Genomic DNA, 26175 nt, shown 5'->3' on the forward strand with positions numbered 1-26175 from the left:
TTTAACAAAGTATTTGCCATTTATGAAATAATATGCTATATAGAAATATTACTTCTTCGATCTGCTCCAAACTAACATTATCTAGTTATCACCGGTTAACTGGATCTAATAAACGGACGTTTATCGAATCCAGTTACCTAGATGGCTATAACAAAACCAAAAAGTGTCAAGCATACTTAATTATCTATGACTATTAACTGCTATTTCTATTATTTAGGCAATCAAAGCCAACATGAGGGTAGAATGCAAGTGCCATGGCTTGTCAGGTTCCTGCACCCTCAGAACTTGCTGGTGGAGAATGCCAACATTTAGAGAAGTCGGTGATAAGTTAAGAGACAAATTTGAAGGCGCTGCTAAGGTAAAGTACATTAAATATTTACAAATAAGAATGAAATGTTTTCTGTATACGAATTTAAATGCGATAACGATATTTTTAAAATTCAAAATATTACAATTTTATTATAACTTATCAGATTGTAAAATTTTATTGTCGGTGGAAGATTACGTCCCGCTTATATTTGCATAAAAATATTTTCTATTTTGACATAAATCTTAATCGGAAATGTGAGCAACCACTACACATAACTTAATTTTTATCAATAGATTTACAGTTCTGATATTTTAACAGGTAATCGCCAACAACGATGGTGATAGCTTTATGCCAGAGAGTCCAATCATAAAACGGCCTGGCAAGAAGGATATTATATATTCTGAAGAATCGCCAGACTTCTGTATGCCAAATTTGAAGACTGGATCTCTAGGCACCCAAGGACGCCAATGTAATATTAGCTCAGCTGGCACAGACAGCTGCGATCAACTATGCTGTAGGAGAGGTTATGTACAAAATACAATTAGGGAGACTGAAAATTGTAATTGTCAATTCAAATGGTGTTGCGAAGTTATATGTGAAACATGTTATGTAAAACGTGACATACAAACGTGCTTATAATGTGATAGATAATGTATTAAATGGTTAATTAAATAAATAATTTTAACAAACTATGTACTTATTCGTTTTAATTCTCCTCTCCTGTTGCGTAATCAGATAGATCTAGTAAATTCTTTTTTATGTTTTTTTTATCATATTTTGATTTTAATGACCGTGGTGTAGTATCATCCTTATCTCTTTTTAATTTATCTGATTGGTCACTATTTTTATCTTCATTTTTATCACTTGGTACAGTGTTGCCATTTTTTTCTAAATCATCATGAGATTTGTCGTGCTCCTCATGAGATTCATGTTTTACGTTTTCTAGCGTTCCATCTTGTGTATCTTCTTTTTTAATAGACTTCTTTTTATCCTTCGTTTCTTTAGAACCTGATACGTCAACTAATTTTTCAGGCTCTTCATCTTTTATTCCTGAATATTTATTTGGTTTCTTTCTTGGAGCTATTGCATCTTTCTTTTTTGGTTTGTAACTCTTAAATTTGGGCCCTGGTGAAAATATTTTAAGACATTCAGGAAGATGCGCATTATCCTTATGTTTTGATATAATAAAATTGTATAACATCTTAATTTTTTGGATATCTCTATAGCTGAAACACTTTCCAGGTCCAATTTCCATGTCCAATGTAGCATCCTATAATATTTACAATGTTGAATTATAGTTAAAATTTCATAGATTTACCTCACTTTTATATTTACCTGTGGCAAAATTGTGGCTGCTCCATTCAGTGTATACTTATGAGAATCATAATGTCCAACGCTTTTAAAATCGTACTCAATGTCATGAAAAAGCCACTCGTCGTCTCTCAATATTTTAAACAATTTTAACTTATCTGCAAATTATATTTTTTATATATTTACGTCATTGTTCTGACGCTTCAAAATATTTGAAATTAAATCTTACCGGGCATAATGTTATCTTTTTTAATTTTGATGAAATTATCTCTATTAGGTGCATTGTGTTGTGGAGGTACCCCTACCAGAGATAAAATAATTTCCCCCATACCGTTTTCACTTTTTAAACAGTCATAACCTAATACTACTTTCTGAAAAAAAGTTATGAATATAATGATACAAGATACTGTAGTAATGTTTATTCTTTATAGATAGTTTTACCTGTACTCCTTCGTTTGTAAAACTATTGAAAGGATGATCTTGACAACCTAAAAGACCTTGACGATTAATAAAGAAGACCCATCGGCTGCCATCTTCTGGTGGCTGTAGCAACTCCAGGAATCGCAACCCAGTTATTCGACCTGTGTGGTCCAAAAATGATCGAATTGTGTCCCTTAATACTTTATCTGAAAAAACATTGTAACTGATTAACATAGCTTGTTCTAAAATTGATGATGACAAACTGACGTATGCTCAATGCTCATATTATCTGACTTATGTTCGTATAAAATTATTCACAAAAGATATATAAGAATACTCAACCAAAGGAATAGTCATCAATATAATAAGGTATAACTCCTAAAGGCCAAATGTGGAATTTATTCATTTCATCTTGATCCAAATCAAAACCGGCTTCTTCAATATTGTCATCTTTGTCAACATGATTAAATTCTTCCGATCCCTTTCTTAAATGTCTCAGAAGCGTTATAGCTCCATGAACGTAGAAATCTGAATTAAATACATGTAAGCATAAATTAAAGGAAGAATTCTGAAATTACCGTCATTAAACTATATATCTAAAATAGTTTGGAAAATCCAAAAGTGCACGCCTCATAATTTTTTTTTAATAATTATTTATTAATTATTATTTTTGTTTATTTAATAACAATTAAACCACATCGAATCAGACCCTGAAAAATGAAAGGGTTCTATTCCTGAGCATACTCAAGCGTAAGAGAAAAAAAAAGACTCGATTAGTAAAGTATTTCGGTCGCTATCGTGTTAACAAGAAAATCCTCCGCACATACAGACACACGGACGTCCAAGACAGAACTTTTTTAAACTGTTTTTTAACTAGTTTAAATAACAAAAATGACATGAAAAATATCATGAATGTTAAAAATAGTGTTTTTTCTTAATATGTGTGTATATGTATTATCTTACAAGTGCAATGTATGATACATAAAGACATTTTAAGTTTGAAAAATCAGAAGTTTTGCGCGAAGTGACAGTAGTACCCACCTCAACGCTTCGCTTATGAGGCGTGCAAAATATATTCAAGAAGTAACTAGTAAATGTTACATTACTTACTATTGTGAATTGAATAAAAAAGGACAAAGATAACACCGAAAATTCTACCAGACCGATGATTCATGTTTGAACAAAATATTTGATTTTTCAAATCAATAACTAGGTACCTATTTTATTTTTCAATAAAATCGATTCGCGATTTATTTTATGCTCCAATAAAATTACAATATACGAATTTTTATCTCTAATGCATTTCTTTATTTCCATTCGATACCAATAATTCTATTGTTACAGTGTGTATTCACACACTGTAACATTTTTGTATGCTATTTAGAATCTCATTGATGTTGAAATTATTTTCAAAACACAAAAATGTTTATCAAACGATTATCAGATTTAAGTAATATAACCAGCACAGACCACAGAGAAATGAATACAGCGATAGAACAAAAAAAGTGCATTAATCGCAAAAAATCCAACCCACTTCAACATACAAGGTCCTGCGTGAAAAATTATTCACGCTGTTTCAGATTCAGCCACGCCATTCGTATCTCTTATGACAGATTTCTTAGTTCGTAAACATAAATTTTCTCTTGCGCTCGATACTCGTGGGAACACGCTTGAGGCACTGCCGACCACCAAGATCGACAAACTTTTCACTTTCGACGTTCAATCCCTACAAATTTCAACCCTATGTTTACGGGTTAAGATACAATTTCCATTAAAAAATAACCATCATCTATTTAGAAATAAAGCAGTTTCAGAAAATTGCACTATCAAAACCCTATAGTTGCGTTCGTAATAAAACAAAATATGGAATAGTATGACTTCGATATGTTCCAAACTGATTTATGGTATAAGCTTTAAACCTATTTAATATCTAATACTAATATAATAAAGCTGAAGAGTTTGTTTGTTTGTTTGTTTGTTTGAACGCACTAATCTCGGGAACTACTGGTCCGATTTGAAAAATTCTTTCGGTGTTAGATACTAGATAGCCCATTTATCGAGGAAGGTTATAGGCTATATTTCATCACGCTACGGGCAACAGGAGTGGAGCCACGGGGGTGAAACCGCGCGGAGCAGCTAGTATCTAATATCTATGGAGGACATCAAATTTGATGAATTTAAATACCTTAAATAAATAATCTTTTGTAGCTTAGTATGATATTTAAAAATCAATCAACATCCCAATAGGTACTGTAATGGGTACCCGAATTACGATAACAATAATAATTATTAAGAACTAGAACTGGAAGTGGCGGCGTGACACGCGTGGTAACTGTTATCCCTATTATAATTGATTTATCTGAGTACCAAATTTCATACAGATTATTGCGTGAAAGAGCAACAAACATTAATCAACACACACATACAAACTTTCGTGTTTATAGCACTAGCAGGACTCAATTTGAACATATTTAAAGAAATTTAGAATAAGATCCAGAAAATTCTATTGCCGTTTTTGCAACTTCATAAGTACTCAGTCATATGAATACTAAGGCTGTGTCTACACGATTCTAAACGTAGTGTATTTTATCACAGTCCTTTAATGGCCGCTGGAACAAGCATGTAGCTTGCAGATAAATGTTATGGGTTCGGCTTGTACATTTCAAGACCATAATATGTCATTGCTTGTAATAATGTTGTCAGAATCGATCTCTGCGTGTTGTTTCTGTTAATAATTTTTGTTTATGGCTTTCTATTTTTCATGGAAATTAGTAAAAAATTAAAAATAAAATTAATCTTGATAGTTTTATGAATTTTTTTATAAAAGCTATGTCAAAAATATTTAATGAATTTATATAAGATAGATAAATAAATATAAGAAAGATAAATTTATATAAGATTCAAAGTGTAAAAATTAGATGAATGGTGAAATAAAAAATGGTATATTTGATTGATTTTATATTTTTAGTAACAACTAATCAATATTTTAATCATAAATAGATACTAATGTACAATTGGCATTATAATAATGCGTCAACCCCAAGACGGTCACTGGACGAAATAATTTCAACAATATTTCACTATACAATAATAGGAATTGAGATTCAGTTTAGTTCAGCTGATTTTAATTGCATTAAACTAATATTAACAATTAAAATGCTACATTCACATAAATAACTTAATAAAATAAGAATAAAATTTTTATTTACATGCTTAAAATTTTGTAAGTACAATTTTATTTTGGCAGATGATTAAAAAAAGCTGTCGGTTGTAAAAGTGGTAATGGAAACAAATTAATTTCATATTACTATCCAATTCTATTTTATAATACTTCAGTTACATTATCACATTTAAATAAATAATAATAAACAGCTTTATCGCACGGAACAATAGAAAATACATCAGTCTTTTATTAGCAAAACTTTTCTACTTAAAAAATTATTGTCACTGTCTTAGCTATCCATTAAAATACCTATAAATTCGAGGTTCGTTTTACCAAATATAGATATGTACATTGTACAGTACTCCAAATAACACAACCGTTTCAATTGAAAAATCCTACAAAAACAAAAGCTTTAATAAATACCTTAATTTAAAACTGGTCTGAAATTATTTTATCATTAAATTCATTATAATACAAATGTAACATTACAAGACCTATCCTAGCAATACTTGTTAATTATTTTATATCACATAGTATGAAAATATCATTCACGTTGATATATCTCTAATAAAGCTCTATTTTCAACTGGCAAACTGTTGACGAGGCCTGTCAAAATTATCAAGGAAACCTGTTTAGCACTTGCTCTATTAAATCTGTCGAATAAATTAGTAGTTATATTTTATCAGAGGTAGTCAGTAGCACGGTTAGAAAGTTACGTATGTAATTCCAAATCAACAGTTTGCGTACCCTAATTAAATACAATAAAAGCGATCTGTACATGCTTTTAATAAATAAAGAACAACTGTCTCACGAGCAACTGTTTAAAATCTATAACAACTGTCAAGACTCAGGACTGTACGCGCAGCTTTATCTTCGAATATCGGCCGCAGCACGTATACAATATTATACGTATAATACTGATTATTTAATTCTTTTAATATTTAATTAACATTCTCGAGAGCGTTTATCTCGTAATGTGGGACACTTTTACGATGGTGCTACTTATACACTGATAAGAACAGCTAGCAGCCTCGGAAGGTGAACACCCAAGAAGGCACTTTATCCGAATGCATTAAAGGTGCAATTTGCATAAAACAACTTAATAATTAATATAAAATTTTAATTACAAGATAATTTCGCTCCCGAGCCTCAAAACAGATAATGTGACCGTACACCCAACGCTAACGTCTATAAAATTGAAATTTTAAATGGGATGGCAGGAATTATTTATGTTGTACTCGAAGTATAACAAAATTGCAATATAATTTATATAACTTTGAAATGATATTAGGAAATACCATTTAAAGTAGTCTTTACATTCGCGCTTGGGGTGAATTCTAATAACAGAAGTCCCTTATCAAATAAATAATAAATTACGCTTCACCGTGTAATGAAACCAATAAATCCAGTTACATTTATAAATTGATGACTTTGACTTATATAAATCGTCCTGAACTGGTCTTATTAGTATCTCTACAACGGTGTAAAATACTAGATCACATTCACACTTAATAGTTGAATAAATTACTCTAAAGAGTAACAGCATTTTAATATCACGCCAGATAAATAGCATTGTTCAATTGTATAAACAGTTTAAAAAATATTTACATAAGTCAAAATGGGAAGTGATCATTACACGATTCCCGTTCGTAACTCAATACAAAATACTTCACAAGAAGTCCGAGGCACTGATTGGATACATAGTCTCTCACTAATTAACAGCGAGTCTATAAACACGTGTGAACCACTTTTTCCGTGCGACACATTTTGCACTTAACTTCACAACACCAGTGGAACGTGCAGTTACACCGTTCCACGACGAACATAGTCTCAGTCCGGTAGCCGCGCCCGCAACACATGAGGTCGCAGCCGTCGACGCCGATACTCGTGTCGTTGCAGGTACGCCCGTGCGTGCCGGGAATGCCCAGCCTTGGGTTCTTTTCGCAGAAGCCCGGCGATGATTCCAGGTACACAAGGTCCTTGGATCCCGGTGATTTGTGGTCGGGATTGTGCGGCCGCAATTGGAATCGATATCGATCCCTTCGCGGCACTCTGTGGGGCGCCGCGTCGTTCCGCTGCACTGGCGCTTCCAAGTCTGTGTTGGACATCATCACTCTCGATGCGCCGTCGAAACGGTCTTTTAGCGCGTCCCCGACGGAGCGGAAACTGGGCAGCCTCATCCAACACGTTTTCACCGTGCAGGACCCCGACATACCGTGGCATTTGCATTCCTGACGCATCTCCGTTTGCACGTGCTGTATGGACAAAAACAATAAAATTAGCTCGTCTCTATATTGGATCGATAAAAATAAAAGGGATCCATATTAATGTTCGAATATCATCGACTCATTTGATAAGCGTCGATGCGAGTGATCGATGATGTTAAAAGCTCACTTCATCGATCGAATCTTACGATCAAGCAAATTGTTACAAATCGATAGAAGGTGGGCCGATCGTCACAACGCGTGGACAGATCATAAATCATGCTCTATGGGCATTCATCATTCTCAGAATGTAGATAAATGACGCGAGGATGGAGACAGTAAATATTTTCCTATCTCATAGGGCACACAGAGTTCTTTGTGCCTTTCACATGTAGATAACAGCGTGGCCGTACGATATTATCCAAATACGTGTTAAACAATTGTCAGAATGGTGTAAATATTCATCAGGTGAACACCCAGTTCGTTCGTCGTGACAGGAATTTAGTTAATTATTCGTTTGGGTGGCTCGCGGCGCCAAATGTCCCTTTTGATGAATTTTGGGAAGAATTGTGGGTATGCAAATGTGGGTGTGCGGTGGGAGGGAGATGTCCGAGCGCAACGAATGAGTGCCTGTTGCGCAGGGCTGAGCCATCCGGCGCATAATTAATTTTAGTCATAAGCGACACGTCAAGTGGCTGACGAACGATCGTCACCCGTAATGCTAATGTAAACATGATACGTCATCAGCTTCTTGGATGTTTAATGGACTAGTGTAAGTGACCGATGAGTGATTCGAGATACATACCATTCTGCCGGCTTCGTTGTTGTGAAGGTTCATTTTCTCTCTGAGGGTTTTGCCTCTCTCGCCGGTGTCGACGAACTCTCTGCTGAATTTGAAGCCGAAGCCGATGTTGTCGCTGCAGCCGCCCCACTTCCAGACCCGCACGTTGGCTGCTGCCGCCGCCCTGGAGCGGTGCGGGGCGCGGTCCACGTGCGAGTAGTCGCACGTACACGACTCGATGGAACCCTCCGCGCATGCGCGTGACACTGCGTGTGTCACTCCAGCGCTCGTGATCGCATAAATGAATGCAGTCTCTCGACAACCTAGGACAACAAAAACATATATTTAGATATACAATTTAAAAATATAATATATTTCGTATTTTTATGCGCCATTACAATTAGCGTTCTTTGTTAAAAAGCAATATATTATACGAAACAACTCTTAAGTGTCCAAAGATTACGTAGATTGCTAAAAACCTGTAAAAGGCAGGTAGCGAGTCTCTTTTTCGTCTTAATATTATTGTTTTGATAATAAGAATATACAGTTTATGGTATTTCACATAGATATGTTTGGTATTCGTATAATTAATTCATCCCAACAACGGAGGGTCCCATATTTTAATCAAACTTTATTACTGCTCGGGGTAAAGGAACAAAAAATTCTCATCACATTAATATGTTTGATATTAAAATAACCAAAATATTCGAACAAGCAAATTGCAGTGGGAAGGGCATTAGACCCCGACGATCACAGAATGGCATTACGCAGATTGTTTTTACTTTATATTATTATAATGATGTTGTTGTTAGTCTTCTATGAAAATAAAATAAATAAAACACATTCTATTCTAAAACAAAACTATGAGGTTATCATAACTGATCAAAAAAAATCAATCCAATTTTCAAAGTGACACATATTATTCCAACAACATGTAACTATGTACAAAATATAAAACCGAAATTATAATTGAGACATGATTACAATATAATCGATGAAATATTCATTCATCTCGAACGAATAAATCGATATTCCGTATCGAATACTATAAATAATTAATGGTCCAGCATTAGAATCAAATACTCATAAAATACAATTAAAGAAAGAGTATATCTCGATGGAAAATAAAAGAAGGAAACTTACCTACCCGAGCGATTATAAATTTGGTCATTACAATCGATTTTGACGCGCATCGAATTTCTTAAACATCGATTAAATTTGAGTTCTTCATCGATTAATATAGACAGAACGGTATACGTTTAATTTATTTATTCTATTATATGATATTATATTTGCATAAATGATATAATGTGTCATCAGACATCTAACTTGTTATTCAAATTTCTCCTTCATTTGCTTATCTAATACATTTTGTGTCTATTTAACTATTTTATCAATGATTCCTTGTCCAACAACCGGAATCATTTAAAATTAAAAGAAAAATTTATTTATACAACCAATGCACAATACATTATATTTCAATTTCGATCTCAGAAAAGTCACTTTGATACTTTGACTGATGCTTATTAATTGGTTGATTTATATTAAATTAATAACCAAAAAATAGACTAGCAAACATGACTCATCAAAAGATTCACGCAGTGCGCATACTTATTTACAATCTAATGTCACTCCACACTGCCCATGTTTGTCTGTAATGTCTTCACTAACTTCTGAGCAATATGAATATGAATACAATTTACCAACTAATGAATACCGAATTCGATACAGCAATTCTATTTGAATATTCATCTCATAATATTCGTGATATGAAACATCTCCTCTGGTGGGCTTCCGGCCACCTCGCATGTACATAAAAACGCTGTGCAATAAAAAGTACGACGCGTATTTCTCGTTATTTATAATATTATGTGGAACAAGCGAAGATCGTTATTAAGGGCTCAATAAGCAAATGGAATCATTTTTTATTGAGTTGTCATCGTTCGGAGATATAAATTACGCTCAGCCTGAACACAACGCTGAGGTTCGCGATTCGCTTTTTGCCTTTCCATTTGGGATGTAACAGAAAAGTATTTTATTCAGCAATTACTTGGGACGTTGGACTTGGAATTTTAATGTCAATTTTGTCATTCAATAGCAGGACATTAATTTAAACAACGTTCAACGTAATGAGTTGACTACATTCACTGGCAAGTGGGACATTCGTGTGGGTTGTGACTATTAAAGTGAGCAAAAAACAGTCATAAATGCGTATGAAGTAACCGATGATAGTTGTAAATGTACTTGAAATCGAAATCCGTTTCAATAGGTCAACGGGTCTCGAGATTCTAGTGTAGCTAATAATAACGTTAACGTACTATTAATAGTTGTCTTAGTATTTCTATCTTCTATTTTCGAGTAATAAGTTAACAAAGTAATCGGTTCTAGAAGACAAACCGATCGACTACGATTACAATCGGATCATAAAGCGATAAACACACGGATATGAGGTATGAGTCAGTGTATCGGAGGTCTGTCGGCGGGGCGCCTTCGCCAGGTGGAATCTACCACGTGCTGGGCCTTACATGTCTTCACACACCACACATCTGGCGACTGGCTCCACATGTGTGCACCCGCTGAGATTTTTATTCGCTACTTTTACTTATCTATTGATGACATAACGGAATATTAACCAATTAAACGGCAACCGGAATATTTTTAATTGGTCCGCGAGTGAATCACTACGCCTAACCCGTCTGACGACGTCTCGACTACTCTTTGTTACGCTAATAAGACGCGAAATATTTATATAAAACTATAAATAATTCAATAATTTATATCGCTGGCGTCCACCATCGATTTCTCGGGACAACAAAAGCCGATTGTCGCATTGCGAATAAATCGCGACGTAGAAAAATTATGACAGATGTAAGAAGGCTTCGCTCGAGAGAACGCATTAGTCACGGCATTAAATAAAATGCAAATTCATTCTATACAGCTAATTAACTGGCCAAATAATCTGGCACTATTCATGTCCAAACGCAAATAATAATTAGGCCCGGAATCGCTGAATCTATGTCTATGTAAGACATGCGTTATAATGACTCAGTATTATTTTATTGAGACAATCCAGCCCCATCAAACCGCAGTCAAATAAGAACAGACATGAGTAATGTGAATCTATAAAAGTAAATTATTATTATAACTGATAATAAAGTGCTGTCGGTTGATTATCTGCGTCGATAATAAATGATCCCGAAGGCGGTTTACAGCGCAAGCATCGAGCGATAATGCGTCCTGCTCGATTGACAGTTAATGCGAGGCGTTCACGATTTATAAAAGTCAAAAAATCGTAAATCCAACCGAGCGAGAGCGTTAAATAAAACTTAATCACTGTTGACATTTGATGAACACCTGGCCTCACAGAGCAGACCATTAAATAATTCGAAATTAATGTACTAATTAAATATATTCCATCGCATTAAGCCATCACTTCCAAGTGTTTCGAAAAGATTAATTTGAAGGATTGACTTATGACGGTTTCCCGCGTCGCGCTCCTTGCACATTATTATTTATTGCAAGTGGCATTATTCAAATTTGATGAGCCGTAATTACTCAAAACAACCATAAATCACCGCGTTTTATAATACGATGTTTTGCCGGTTTAGAAATCGTTCTATCAGAGAAGGGCAATGAAGTCATTCATTCAGTGTCTTTTTATTTTACGAGCGCATTATGCCACTATTTTATTGCATTATAAGCTACTATATTCGTTTTTTGTTCTTAGTAGCACATTATCGTGACATTATTTATGCTTTTGTTTAGTAAATCGTTACATACAAGGGTAAATTAACAGTAATTTGGAGAACAGTTTGAATAGAGTAATAAAGAGCAATAATTCATTTTCGTTATGCTATCTGAGGGTGATAATTTCCTCACAACAGCGCACCGGTGGCCACTGCGACAATTCAAAACTCCGGAGCAGCAATATATCACTCATTGTGAGTGGCACAAAGCACTTCGAGCTTCCACTCGCTACCAGTCTACCCATTCACACAATGAACAAAGACATTTGTTTCCATACTACAGAAAAAGTAGCGAAAATAATTTGATTTAAAACAAGCTGTCCGCTGATGATAATAATGAACGACGCTTTTGAAAGACTAAACTTTTATATGAAACAACTAGGGATGTAACGATACCGATACCGATACCGATATATCGGCCGATATATCGGCAAGCCGATATATCGGTATCGCCGATAATAAATCAACCGATACCGATATTTTTTTATTAAATTCCTTCTTTTCTTTTATGTTTTTGCATTGTATTCATTCATATTGTTTTATTTCTGTTTCTGTAATAGTGTTAAGGAAGAGCGGAACCTCCTGACACAAGCATTTTATTTGCTTACTAGGAGTGTTCCAATCACGTCACGTAAAGGAAAGAAAGAAATAATTTTGAATTTTTTTAATTTTTAACGTGATAACGTTTTAAAAATCGTTTTAGTCGGGTGACATGTTCATAAACTTGTGTCACACCAAACCTCACGAGCGCGAACGCAGGTATAACGAGAGAGAGACGGACCGATCTCCCGTTTCATCTCGAGCGCTGCCACTGCATTATGTCATCACGTACGTAAACATCTCGATCGTAAACCTACTTTACAAACAACCAATTTTTTTGATATCAAAAAATTCAAAAACCCGCGCCCAATGAACGATGCAGGAGGCCGCCCGCGCGTGCGCACTTTGTTTTCTGAAAAAACTCTACCAATAGTAAGCTTTTATTAGGTACTGATTGTATGTGTATAACTTAAAGTTTAACTGACTTTGTAAAATAATAATACTAAAATAAATGGTTTTGTTGTTTTTTGATTTGGCATTTTTATTTAAAAGAATACGATTAATAGTTGTCTCTGTTAAATGTTGGTAACTTTTTATGTATAATTCACTATTTATTTTTCTACCAAGCCATCGATATCGGTATCGGTATCGCCGATACATTACCACAAATATCGGTATCGGTATCGTATCGGCAAAATCATGTATCGTTACATCCCTAGAAACAACGTTATTTGCGAACAACTGCATGAGACCCGGCATCGAATCGATCGTTATTGAAAACAATACAAAACATAAAACCCAAAACGCTTATCTAATTGAGCATTAAATATTTCATCGAGGGAATTTTATATCCGTTTTATTTTCGGTTAATATGGTTTTATACGTTTTATCCGCCCACGGCGATGGAATCCACGAGACGAAGGCTCCGCGTACGAGACCTTAAAACAGGAAATGTTTGGTGGAGGTCGTTTTATTGGCCGAGTTACCTGCTATTAGGGGCATCGATAGGTGTAATCGTGGCTTCCGTGGAGCGTGTTGCGATACAGTCGCATCGCCAAACCGCGCCACAGGGGGCCTCCCTGCGGGACCCCGGTCCCATATATTTCTCTATTCTCGGGTCAACAATGACCCGTCACATAAAAACTGGACTATTGTACCGTCGTCATCATTTGTGTTAATACGATCCTTGAGGTTTACACCACAATGAGATGAAGATGTCGCATCAACTCATCAATGGCGTGTCGACATGTATATTAGCGATGATTCGTGTTCCGTCTGGGGGGGCTTTGTTAGCCCTGACTGTAATTATAACGGGGAGAGTCTATTCAGCGAATCGGATGGACTGTGGCGATACGAAATCGCATATTTACGATTGTTTAATGAGTAGCGTTGTGACGAGCTCCCGCGGTGCGGCCATGCGTTTTTATGTTTTTCTCAAATGAACGTAATTGCAATGTATTAAAAGGTTTATCGCGAGATATTTGCGGCCGGCCATAACACCGGCCGCATGATCGCCCGCCCTGGCTGCCCTTAATAAAGTAATATTCTCTAAATGCACACGCATATAACATAAATTTTGTATCGTCTCTTACTCTTTTTATAGACTTAAATTATCATGACGGTGGTCCGCATATACTCGCCATATCTCGTTTTAATTTAGAAAAATTATTCTTATCTTTTGTATTACGTTTGGTTTCAAATAAAAATATTGAATATTTTAAATGCTCTAGGCGTTTCGATTTATGATTGGCAGAGGTATAATAATTTAATTCGTTTGCCCCGCTGTCCGTCGCTTGGGCTAATAAAAAAAGACTATCTAACTGAGTAATTGCTGGTCTCGTATTAATGAATTTTATCGCCTTAATTGGTTCTGTCTCAGCAATTTACATTATTCTACTTACATAAATAAGACGGAGCTAATCGCTTTGGGTCCAATTCTTTTTGATTTACCTGTACATTCTCGAAGCTAACAGGTCTATTCTTGCCTCCGGCGCTCGATCCGACTCGTTTTTTTCAATCGATAAAATATTAATGTTGTGTAAACATATAAATCTAATTGCTATTTGTTACCAATTATCTTCCAAACGAACGTTCAAAATATTTGTGGCCTACGCGACATAATATCAATTTGTATGTTTCCGATTGACCTCCATGCGACCATATTATCATAATTATTTATAGATCTGATTGATATCGAATTTGTATTCATAGATTATTAATGTATTTATGAATAATTATTCACATACAGCGAATATGAACGTGCTGTTTAAATGTGTACGCTTTAAATTACGATATCTGTTCCGTTTGAAAGCTTTTAAGTCGTGGCAACAGACGCTGTGTCTCGTCTCGACCGCTGGACTGTGTTCAAAGAGCGAGTTAATAGAAACATCATTTACAGAAAGCGTTTGCGCATTTCATTAACAGAAGAGACAAGGGTCAATAACCGTGGCGCCCGGCTTCCTAAGTCATCCCGATATCGCCCCGAATTCAAAATGAGATCGAATTAGACCGAGATACGGCTGCGTATGCTCTTAATTCCGAAGATAACCTCCTTAATGCAGGCTGAACTCCGGTCTATGTCTGGGAAACGTTTTTTTGTACTGATAAATGCATTTCCTTCTAAAACGTTACGTTCATTCAACTCGCGTTTGTTTTGGTTTTAAATAACATTAGATCGAAAGATCGAGATTTGATTTACAATGCTAGCCGTTTTTTGCTAAATGTCTTGTTGTACCAGCCAGATGTTCGCAGTTCGCAGGCTCATAATAAGGCGTATCGCGTACAAAGCATCGAAATTGGACACCGGAGATAGGGCAGTCCTGATTCAAGCTACAAAATAACTTATGCAGTTCCAAAACTACACGCCACAACAATTTTAAACCTTATCACCAATAAATAGCGCGCTATGTCGAATAAATCTTACGCAAAAAGCTTTTTGTTGTTAACATTTTAATTTTCGTAAGTGCACCTTTTATGAATTTAATCTCGCCTCTTTATTATAACGTACCCATTACAACATTATCCATACAAAATAAAATGTATGTGACTTTCTCTAGTGAGTTATTAAGTCTGAGATTTAGTATGTGCCCACTGAATTTAGTAGTATAACAGGTTTTCTGACGGTAATGGATATATTTGCTGATTTGTATCTATCGATAAAATCGCATCTATTCAAAGTAATTGAATGAAATGGCTATTGATGGATAATAGCAATCTTTTACGTCTTGGAATGCAAGATTTTAGAATGATTCGAACTATCAATCGAAGAGTCTATTAAGATCAAAGTTGCCAGTATAAAAAAGTTATCTAATTCGAAGTTAAAAATAAAAAGAGCCATACACGAACGGGATTTTGAACGTCATTCGTTTGTGTAATCGATACGGGATGTTTTATCTTGATGAGCCCTTTATATGTGCCCCCAACGCGCTACCCTCCCGGTGAATGCAGATAACATCTCTAAAAGGGTTGCCAACTAAAGATATCACTTAATTTGTAGCCACTCTTTGTAACCGGGATTAGCTTAGATACAAACCTTTTTGTGTACAACGTTTTTTAACAAATTCTGCATTGAAATACAGTTTTGATCGTATTTTTTAAGAGATTACTTCACTTAAACGTCTCAATGTCTCATATTATGTTCTTTAGTATCGCCAGGGATATTTACGGCTTATCTTCTTATGTTATTTTAAACGTTTTGTTCCTTTTGTGAGGACAAAATTGAGACAAACGAATGACGCGTGTTCTTATATTCGCTATTTATGTTTCTTTGTTATGTTTTTTATTTAATATTGGCAAAGGATAATCGGGGTCCGGACATTAACTTGTCAGTCTTTATCAGAATTTATACTTAATTAAGTCCATAATAAACAATTTATATAACTAAAATTTTGTGTTTATTGGGGTTATATGCTCTGCAGTAGGTAGGCGATCGTAATTATATGATACTCAATATTGTCGTCTGTCGTTTTGTCAAGATCTCCATAAGTACCTTTTAAGTATTGTTATCCAAATGATATTTAGTTAATCGGCTGTTGAAATCTTAATCGTATTGAATTCGAGTTCTCTGTTTATTAAAATCTATAATGATTCTTTTAAAATACTTGAGGACATTTTGTGGTTAATATTTATATTATGTAATAATAAATATTTATAAACTTTGAGTTTTTGGCTTGCATCATTAGTTGTTTGAGTATCCGAATATGGTGCGACTTCGCTTTAAAGGAAATAGAATTAGTTAAACAAATTGAAACAGCGATTTATTTAGAGTCTACGCTTGCGAAATATTATAAACTAGCGACCCGCCCCGGCTTCGCACGGGTGCAATGCTGATACTAAATATACTACAGAAAAACTGTGAACGTTGTATATAAAAACATAGCAGCCCGCTCCGGCTTCGCACGGGTATAAAATAGATAGCCCGCGGGCCGGTACCGCCGAAAACGCTGCGTCCCGCAATTTTTAAATCTGTAATATCTTCGAAAATATTCACTTAAATCATACGGTGTAAAGTGCCATATAGATCTATATTAAATGAACAATGTATTGAAGGTATTTAATTGGTTAAGAATTAATGCTGTATTGGTTAAAATCGCATCGAAAATTAGATTATTTGTCGTAAAAAGTAAATGACAAAAAAAAGTTATTATGGGTTATCCATAAGAGATAGACATATACCATCGCGGACTTTTCTGTAGACCTTTTCAATGTGTATAATACTTAGTACATTATTTTGATAAAACTCGTAGGGTTCAGCCTGCGTTTGCAATGTAAGCGGAAATAATGTAATTTTTTACGCCATCACATTAGAAACCTCAAAAATAACAGTACTTCTCCACTATTTAATGGATGTTATTATACATATAAACCTTCCTCTTGAAACACTCTATCTATTAAAAAAAACCGCATCAAAATCCGTTGCGTAGTTTCAAAGATTTAAGCGTACAAAGGGACATAGGGACATAGGGACATAGGGACAGGGAAAGCGACTTTGTTTTATACTATGTAGTGATACCCCACGTAGGTACTATGTTCTTCATGGATATGATAACATAGAAATAAAATTACGAATTAGAATTTGTTGTACGTAGATAGTTACTTTGGAATTTGGATCTTATTTTATTTGGAAAAAATTGTGTGATTATGTTGGTACACATTTATATCTATGGGAATAAAACGCACAAATCTTTACAAAGTGAACTATACAATATATAAAAATGGTTTGAAATTTTTGACTCACCTCTATCAACGATTTTGCCGAACAAATTTTTGCCTCTCAAAAAGTTTCTCGTGGAACAGTTCCATCTCCTATATTTGAACTGGTGTTGGCACTCGGTGACAGCCATGCTGGCTCCCTTGGCGACTGCGGCTAGCACACCAGGGTTCTCTCGCGCTAAGCGGCGCTGCTTTCGTCGTAATGTGGCGTGGACCGCTGGGTCCATGTATAGCACACCAGGTGACAGTGGGGACAGATTGTTCGGTTCACCCGCTTTTGCTATGCCCCTGCGAATGGAAATAGATCTTAGTGTGTTGATTTCGAGATCGAAATTGCTAAATACTTAGAATAGTTGGTATAGGTACGTTTCCAACTAACATTGTAGTTTATGTATACGAATTTAATTAAACATTGTTTTAACTATCAACTTCCTTGAACGCATAAAAAACAGCAGATTAGTAGTCAAGAACAAGACAAAAGCTCACGTTGCTTAACGGTTATCTAAAAACAATGCAAAAAACAACACCCCAAATGCACTGAAACGCTAAAAAAATAATCCCAATAAACCGGAACGCCACTTAAGGCAATGGGTGCAACTCAAAATGAAATGCTCATTTGGGAAGGCAAAGACAACAAACAATTGACGACCGAACTGTCAATCCGCAGACGTTTAGATAAATATTTGCGTCGCGCATTAATCCTCAAGGGCTAAGCGAACAAACAGTGGGCCGATCCACATCTCAACCTATTGACTCTGCCCTGACCGCGCTCCGGCTCACCGCATACGTACACATGCGAAACATCGCTTTCAAATAGAATATAACGTCCATTGCTCGCCACCCACGCTCAGATTCTTTTATTCTATCCACAAACACGCAATACACATTACGTGTTTCATATCTAGCTATGTTTGTATGTATTTAGTATTACATAATGAAGGTTTGTCTCACAAAAACGTAGTGCACTCTGAGCTGGAAATCGTATTATATTTACCTTTCTTTGTAGTCAAGTGTTACGTAAATATGAACGTGTTCGTCGGAAATTCTGTTTCCTCCGAGAATTTGTGGTTCGTACGGCTCGAGTTTTAGAACTATGATATGTTTTTAGGATACATTCTTCAACATTGAAGTGCTCTTAGCGCATAGAACGGTAATTTAATGTCATCTCGAAAAAAAAAAACAACATCTGTACCATTTAATGTCATGTAAAATTGGTTAATTAATTAGTAATGTAGGTATTTACATCTCTAAATGTTAATTTAAATGTTAATATTATAATATTACATTGCATATATAGCATAAGCAAGCTTTTAGTTGATGTATGTAAATTTAAAATTGAACAGAAAAATACAAACGAAAGATGAGCGGCCGTTCTTACAGCGAGATCATATTGACATAACTAAAAACAAAGCAAAGGATCCATATTTGTCCATCCGTGCGTAAAGTCCTCTACACTTGTCACTTTGGTAGGAAATCAAATATAACAGAGATCCTCAAGAAAAAATAATGAATACCTTTCACGGGTAAACGCAATGTTTAGACAGTGATAAAGACTGTGTGAATGTGTCAAAATAACAAATATTTTTTCGAGTTCTTGCCTTGGGTAATTAAAATTTCTCTTTGCTTCTTTTAGCATTCGTTATCCGTATTTGGATGTGGATTAATTAGTATATTTTAGATACGAAATCGTTTATTCAATAGCTCAGTGAACGGTGTGACCTGTTTACAGTTACTAGTTTTTCGCCGGCCAACTTGTTTAAATGTTTCATGCTTAATTACCTCGTGTTGTACACGGCTACTTTATTCATCACTTTTTCCAAGTTTTGAATAAATTAACCGAGCCGACAATGGCAATGCTATTCGTTTAACAGCGGTTACCTTTCTTGTGTAAGTAATTGATACTTTCAAGCTTACTACACGATGCATTCATTTAAATATATAATCGTCGGTTTGGCAATTTAATGATTAATTAAGGGTTTATAAACAAACAAAGTACTTTAGCGTTGGCTGGTCGTTTCTACATATTCAAGTGGATATTTTGATTATATTTTTATCCAAACGTTTTATATGAAGTAATTAATTTGGATCACATTCCCCCTTAATCACTCCGATAACACAGAACTACCATCAAAAAGATAATTGTGACAAGACTGCCTCTTAAACGTCTGCAGCGTGTTGGCGATTCGAGACACGCGCGTTGAATACAAATTAAGCTTTTATTATTTAATTTGTTGCCATCGCAGGCGTCAAAATTTCAAGTTCTCTACCAGTCTAATGTGACCTGTCACCGTGTTCCTATCTCGGAGAATTATATCTTGAGATGAAGTTCATCTTACAATGGTTGTATTATCAAAATAATCCGCAACACGATTTCCATTGTAATGTAATATGACGTACGTGCTATGGTTACAAACTGTGTTTTGCTAAATTATTTCAATATTTGATTACTATTTTTAAATTTACAACCGTCTATAATACCGAGTTGGTGTTATTTCTTAGTACAGTTTCTACAGCATATAAGATAGGTATGTATTTATAAAAAAAGATTCATTTTGTATACTTAGAGACTAAGAACAAAAATTGATGAAATTATAGCAGTTGAAAATGACAAGAAGTAGATAGTAAAATTGATTTGGTAAGTATATGTTTGTAAATTACTTTAAAGGGCTCTTATATTATTATTATCGAATTAAGCAAAAACTATTTTACTAAGCAATGAATAAACTACATATAAATTTTAAACCATAAATTATAAAAATAAAAAACAGTAAGCAATAACTAAGTAGGTACAAAATCTTTCCGTCGGCAAAGACAATTTTTATTTTTTAGATAGGTAGGAACATTTATGTTTTGTAAATTGTGAATTAAATCTCAGTTATACAATAATTAATAACAAAAAAGTATATGTTTGTTCAGCGTAACGCGCACGCGCCACTTTTTGTTAACAAAATGATAGGAAGAGATAAGTTATATTGTAGATCTATAATTTTATAGATGCGTTATTATTAATTAATAAAATATTTAAATACAATTTTAATTATAAATAATTAATATTAGAAAAAAACACTTTCATTCATTTTATACCATTTTGTTGAATGCAAAAATGTTTTATAAATAAGTCAATCTCAATAATTTATGAACTATTAATTAGTCCATAAAAACTTTAAATAATCAAATATTTGTTATAATTATTTAAATTACATTCGATCTATATTATAATCTCATTTAAATTATAATAAATAATAGTTACAAATATTTTACAACTTCATATATAAAGCGATGCCGACGGCCGGCGCAAGTCCTGAATACTTGTAAACATTATTATTATATTCTGTTTAAAATACATATATGAAGTCAATACGATTTTTGATTAGAACGCTTGATAAATAAATAATACTCAGATATGCGTATCAAATGAGCAAAATTACATTTTCTTTAACCATTAAATAATAATGAAATAATCATTTTTTATGAAATTAATACAATTTGTTTGTTTTAAATATAATGGAATATGTATTACTTCAAGGGTTTGCATAATTTTTACAAGCAGTAAGATAAAAATCGCATCAGAATTCAGTCATAAATACGTTAATGGTTAAACGCGATTAATTTTATTAGCCGTAAATAAAATGTTTACGCCCTGTTCCCTTCGTAAATTACTTTGCACTTTATTTTGTTTTAATGAACGCGGATATGAAGTAACACCTTATTTTTATTGTTGTTACCAGTAATTAAATTTATATGTTTTATTTTTATTAATGTTTACAAAATGTATTTAAATATGTTATTTTTTAAGTACTTAAGTATTGGATATCCTTTTTAAATTTTACGTTTAATTTTTAAATAATATTAAATGTTCTGTGTGTCTGGAAGAAATCGCTATTTAGCTACAAGGCCGTCGTTTGTAACAATATATTCTAGGCTAAGTCTCAATTTGTAATTTATTCAGAGCAATAAAGCATAAATAAATAAATTTATTCTCATTTGATTTAATTTCAGAATATGTTCTTCTATAGGAATTATCCTTGTTAAATTTTACAAATTATGTTTTTTTTAATATGTTAGGTACTCTATTAATTCTTCACTCTATGAGATAGATTATACACAACAGATACCAGAGACACTGATAGTGTATTCAAATATAACTTGACGCTCCTGTCACTCATACGGGACATCTCATCAGTCTGGCTAACTTATAAACTTTTACTTTTATCTTAGTAATTTTTAATGAAAATATTATTTAGGTAGTTATATTAAGCATTATGTTGTTATACTTTAATTTCGTTGTCTATTATAGCTAATAGATATCGTGATTGAAGTAGATATTTTTTTATGAACCTTACTACTTTAATTACTAGGAACTAGGTACAATATTCTCATTAATAAGTAATTCAAGTTAACATTGCTATAGATTTTTAACTTCAAGTTTTATACATTTTAATACAAAAAATTCCTTACAACATATTTTAATCATTTTAACAATCTGTGTCGAACTATTAAAAGCCAAGTAAAGCAATAAACCCATAATAAGTTCAACGTTCACTAAAGAATTACTACAACATTCAAGTGTACGTCCATTGATTAGTATCGACCATTTAACATCTCAGTAACTCATACGGCTGGTAGAACACGGATTTTATTTCGTTATTAACTTTTACTGCGCAATTATCGATCTTACGCGGTTCTGTTTATATCTTCGTTAATGATCCGCTAATTATGGGAGATATTTTAACATCTGGCGATGGAATGTACGCACAATTTTATCGTTTAACTTTAATGCAAATGTTGATTTACAATCACAATAAACACGTAAACTAATTCTAACAGCGACATCAACAAACTAATAAACACAAGTGACATTGACGTGCAATGTCACGTCGTCGAAACATTGGAACATAGGACGTCACTCACCACCACATGCTGCCGCGGCCCCTGCGCGGCTTGCTGCCGGCCTCGCACCTCAAACACAGAAACAGCACAAACAAGCACAGACACTTCATTCTGCGATGGGCGGACCCGTGGCTTCACATGAGCGCGATCGTTCGCAGCACGGTTCGATCTGACGAGCGTCCGGCGACGTCGCCAAGGCGGGGTCGCTCATGGTGGGAGTTTACCTGCGGCCGGCCACCGCCCGTTCCCGCTCACACTTTTTTTACCTCGGTCATTGAGTTATGCAATTCAGTTAGATAATGCTATTGGATTATGAGTAGCTTTGTTCGCCGCTCATTAAAGCGATGCGACCGATTGTTTATAGATAGTTACGGCATTTTTTTAATTTGTCGTAAGTCGTTTTCTTATATTATTAGGTGATACTTTAGAACCTTGTAAATGGAATTAGCTGTTTGTTATTTAATTAAGCTTTTAATAAGGAAGCTTTATTATTTAATTTTAAATATATTTTTAAAATGACGCATATAATTTGAATAATTAAAAAAAATTAAGTAATTTTCTTTTTGTTTTAATTTTAGAGTATAATTAATATAACTACGCGATTTCTGAAATTACACTTTTTTAATCTTACTTTTCCTCATCCTCATTTTACTACATTAATAAAAAACTATTTTAAAAAATGTGAACGTGTTTTATACGAATCTGAAAAGAGGTTGATAACAAGGGGTAGCAAAATATTAGCAAGATTGTTTCTACAAGTAATGTTTTAACAAAGTCGACAACACGAATACGTAGAATCCAGCACCATAAAAATGGCGAATAACCTTTTCTGACCTTATTCACAATAGATACATTATGAGCACAGCACAATAGAGCAATAACTTACATTGTTCTATATATCTGTTTGTTAAGGGGTTGTTCTGGGTATGCGAATTACCTAGTAAGTGCGCTTCCTTATAAGTATGGTATATTTATTTAATATTTTATCGTTAAAGGTATGGAAACGGGGTAAGTAAAGGCCTTAATTTTTTTTTTAATTATGAGCGAATGTGGTTGGTTACTTTCGTTTTTGAATTTTAAGTTTTCTATTTGTTGTTTTAATAAGTTCAAACGTTAATCACAGTATCTAAGTAAAAAAAATATATATTGTTTGTATTTTGTAACATTATTTTTAAGTACATACCTACTTATTTATATACCTACCTGTTTGTATTTTATAACATACGTGCAATGATTGCAATTAAATTATTTATAAAAAAATAAAAATATATAAAACATGTTTCTACTAGGTATTGAATAAAATGAAAAGATAATAATTTTGACACACATATATTCTTGCATTCGAATATTTAAATCAATCAAGGTTAAGTTAAAATCATTCATTGCACTTACAGAATTTGTTCGTATGCAATGCGCGGGCGGCTTGCGCGCGAGTAGGAGGGGCGGCGGCGACCAATCAGAGCGCCGGACGCTTGCTCACTGCGCACGAGTGCCACTACACGTGCTCCAAGCGCGCGGGTAGCGCGTTCCTTACGATTTTTTAATAAAGCATTTTATTTTGAAATATAAAAAAATTATATTTTTTGTTATATTTTAATTTGTTATACAGAAGACGGTTTCGAATGATTTGACACAAAATTATTATAAAAATAAATTTGATTACATAAATTTCATTGAAAATTTTATTATGCATGTAGTAAATAAATTTCTGACTGTTCATATTTTTTTTTCTGAATACAAAACGAATAATATGCGGTTTTGCATGGAAGCTTTCAAATAATCGTTGAGAGTGGTAGTTCTAAAGAAAAGACATCAACGCGTTGTTCACGCTTCTTCTATAAATTCCTAAAATTTATGCACGCCTTCCGAATAGGTATCTACAATAATTGAAATCACATTCCTTTTATCATCATTCTCCTCTCTAACTCCGTTTATCAGTCACAAAAGTTACTTTAAATATAACAAAAGCTCCTAAAATAATTTCAAATAAATAATAAATAATTTCAAAATGTTCAATTAGGTTACATAGGTATTATGTCCATCAATATCCATTGAACTTTGTAGGTAATTATGAAATAAATGTATTTGTTTAAAAACTGTAGTAGGTATTTGATGTTAAATTATTATGATCTCTTTTGTAAGTATTCCTTCTCTCTTAGGTTACCTATAGGTAATAGGTATAATAGATAGTGTTCTCACAAACAACCACCCAGGACATGACCCACATTTTCAAATCCCTTCATTTGAAAAAAATCAGTTTCAATATCTTATCGAACTCAAGTTAAGTAACACTTCAACATTTCAAATTACAAAAACAATCACAAAAACTATGTCGCGTGCTCAAACACATGTTCCTATTTGACATATGTTATTTATGACTTAATTGCTATTTCATGTTTCCTACAGATGTCTGAGGAAGCTGGGAGTGTGTATACTTATGTTGTGTATTAAATACTTTTTTATCACTTCGCTGATAAGCTAGTAGTCGATTAAATATTCGCGATCAAGCTCACAAAACTTTTACCGTTTGAGCTTTTATTTAATAAAATAATGAATAATTATTAAATAATATTACCTACAAAAAAACCAGAAACCAGAAATTCGAACCAAAATGGTTAGGTATCTATTTCATTATGAAGTAAAGAACAAACTTAAGTTACAATACGAAACATTTATTACATTATCCATCTAAAGACTAATTAAGGTCTTTGTATAATCAATCAACAGTGATAATTGCAATAATGTGCCAATAAACTTTAACAATGAGCTAAAAGAAAATAATAAAAATTGTAATGAGAGCGTCCATTGATACCTTACCCTACCCTACCAGAATCTAACTCCTACCTTCACAACAATAAACAATACCTATAAGTTTCTAAATAACCGAACAGTAGGAAACAATCATAATGTACAACATTTTGTGACTGCAGTGAAATAATTAACGGACTTATTCTCAATAATTTGCCATGACATTCCAGAGTTACACTTCTGAGCACTACTTAAGTTACGCTCATTGAAATATGTACTGTATTGCAACGCGATAAAGTTCATATTTCAATACAAAAAAGCAAGCTAGCTAAATGTTTGGTGAAACAGAAGTGTCAATTATTACAAGCATTTATTTTGTAACAGCCGTCAATAAGTTTTAAACCTTATGAATGGACAGTTAAAGTTCAAATGATCTTACGAAAAATTCTATGGATTCTAAAGTGTAGTCTCCAACTGATACCGTAAAATTTTATTCAAAGCTCGCTTTGATTAATTTCTGTTTTATTTTATTATTACTCTGACTAAAGTATCATCGTTTTTTTCCGTTTTCGTACATGTTACTAATAGTGTAATATAAATTTCAAGAAAGGAAAGTATAGGTGCAAATAAAAGAAGCATCCTGAAAAAGAAAAACTAAATTGTCACATAAATGTGCAATTAAGGCCCTTCTCCCATTGCGATACGCACAGGCGATTCAAGTATCCTGCAAGTCGCGGAGACTAGTCGCCGCGGAATATCTCACATACATTGTACCGGTAGCGTAGTGTGCGAGCCTACATACAAATTACAAATGTATGTGAGATACCGCGGCGACTAGTCTCCGAGACTTG

The 26175-nt window shown here is 33.9% G+C and overlaps 3 protein-coding genes across 3 annotated transcripts in view; 1 reads left to right on the forward strand and 2 right to left on the reverse strand.

The window, feature by feature from the left end:
* Wnt6 (Wnt oncogene analog 6) overlaps positions 1-1002 on the forward strand; it is a 34609-nt gene extending 33607 nt beyond the window's left edge. The window contains exons 5-6 of the mRNA XM_090108214.1: positions 218-358; positions 629-1002. Of these exons, the coding sequence (XP_089964340.1) occupies positions 218-358; positions 629-949 (462 nt within the window). The 3' untranslated portion in view covers positions 950-1002. The remainder of the gene's footprint in view (positions 1-217; positions 359-628) is intronic.
* Positions 1003-1016: 14 nt separating this feature from the next.
* LOC149910638 (uncharacterized) lies at positions 1017-3215 on the reverse strand. Its single transcript, XM_090108220.1, has 6 exons — positions 3152-3215; positions 2384-2569; positions 2063-2247; positions 1851-1992; positions 1646-1779; positions 1017-1580 (listed from the first exon to the last, which is right to left on the reverse strand). The coding sequence occupies exons 1-6, from the start codon at positions 3213-3215 to the stop codon at positions 1017-1019; spliced, it is 1275 nt and encodes a 424-aa protein (XP_089964346.1).
* A 1824-nt stretch (positions 3216-5039) lies between these two features.
* On the reverse strand, positions 5040-22734 carry wg (Wnt family member 1 wingless). Its single transcript, XM_090115745.1, has 4 exons — positions 22598-22734; positions 17712-17974; positions 8214-8512; positions 5040-7459 (listed from the first exon to the last, which is right to left on the reverse strand). The coding sequence occupies exons 1-4, from the start codon at positions 22684-22686 to the stop codon at positions 6932-6934; spliced, it is 1179 nt and encodes a 392-aa protein (XP_089971871.1). The 5' UTR covers positions 22687-22734; the 3' UTR covers positions 5040-6931.
* Positions 22735-26175: the final 3441 nt, after the last annotated feature.

This window comes from Colias eurytheme, chromosome 2 (genome assembly GCF_061535395.1).
Source record: "Colias eurytheme isolate Ceu_HAF_F1 chromosome 2, ilColEury1 Martin Lab GWU primary, whole genome shotgun sequence".
Classification (NCBI taxonomy): domain Eukaryota; kingdom Metazoa; phylum Arthropoda; class Insecta; order Lepidoptera; family Pieridae; genus Colias; species Colias eurytheme.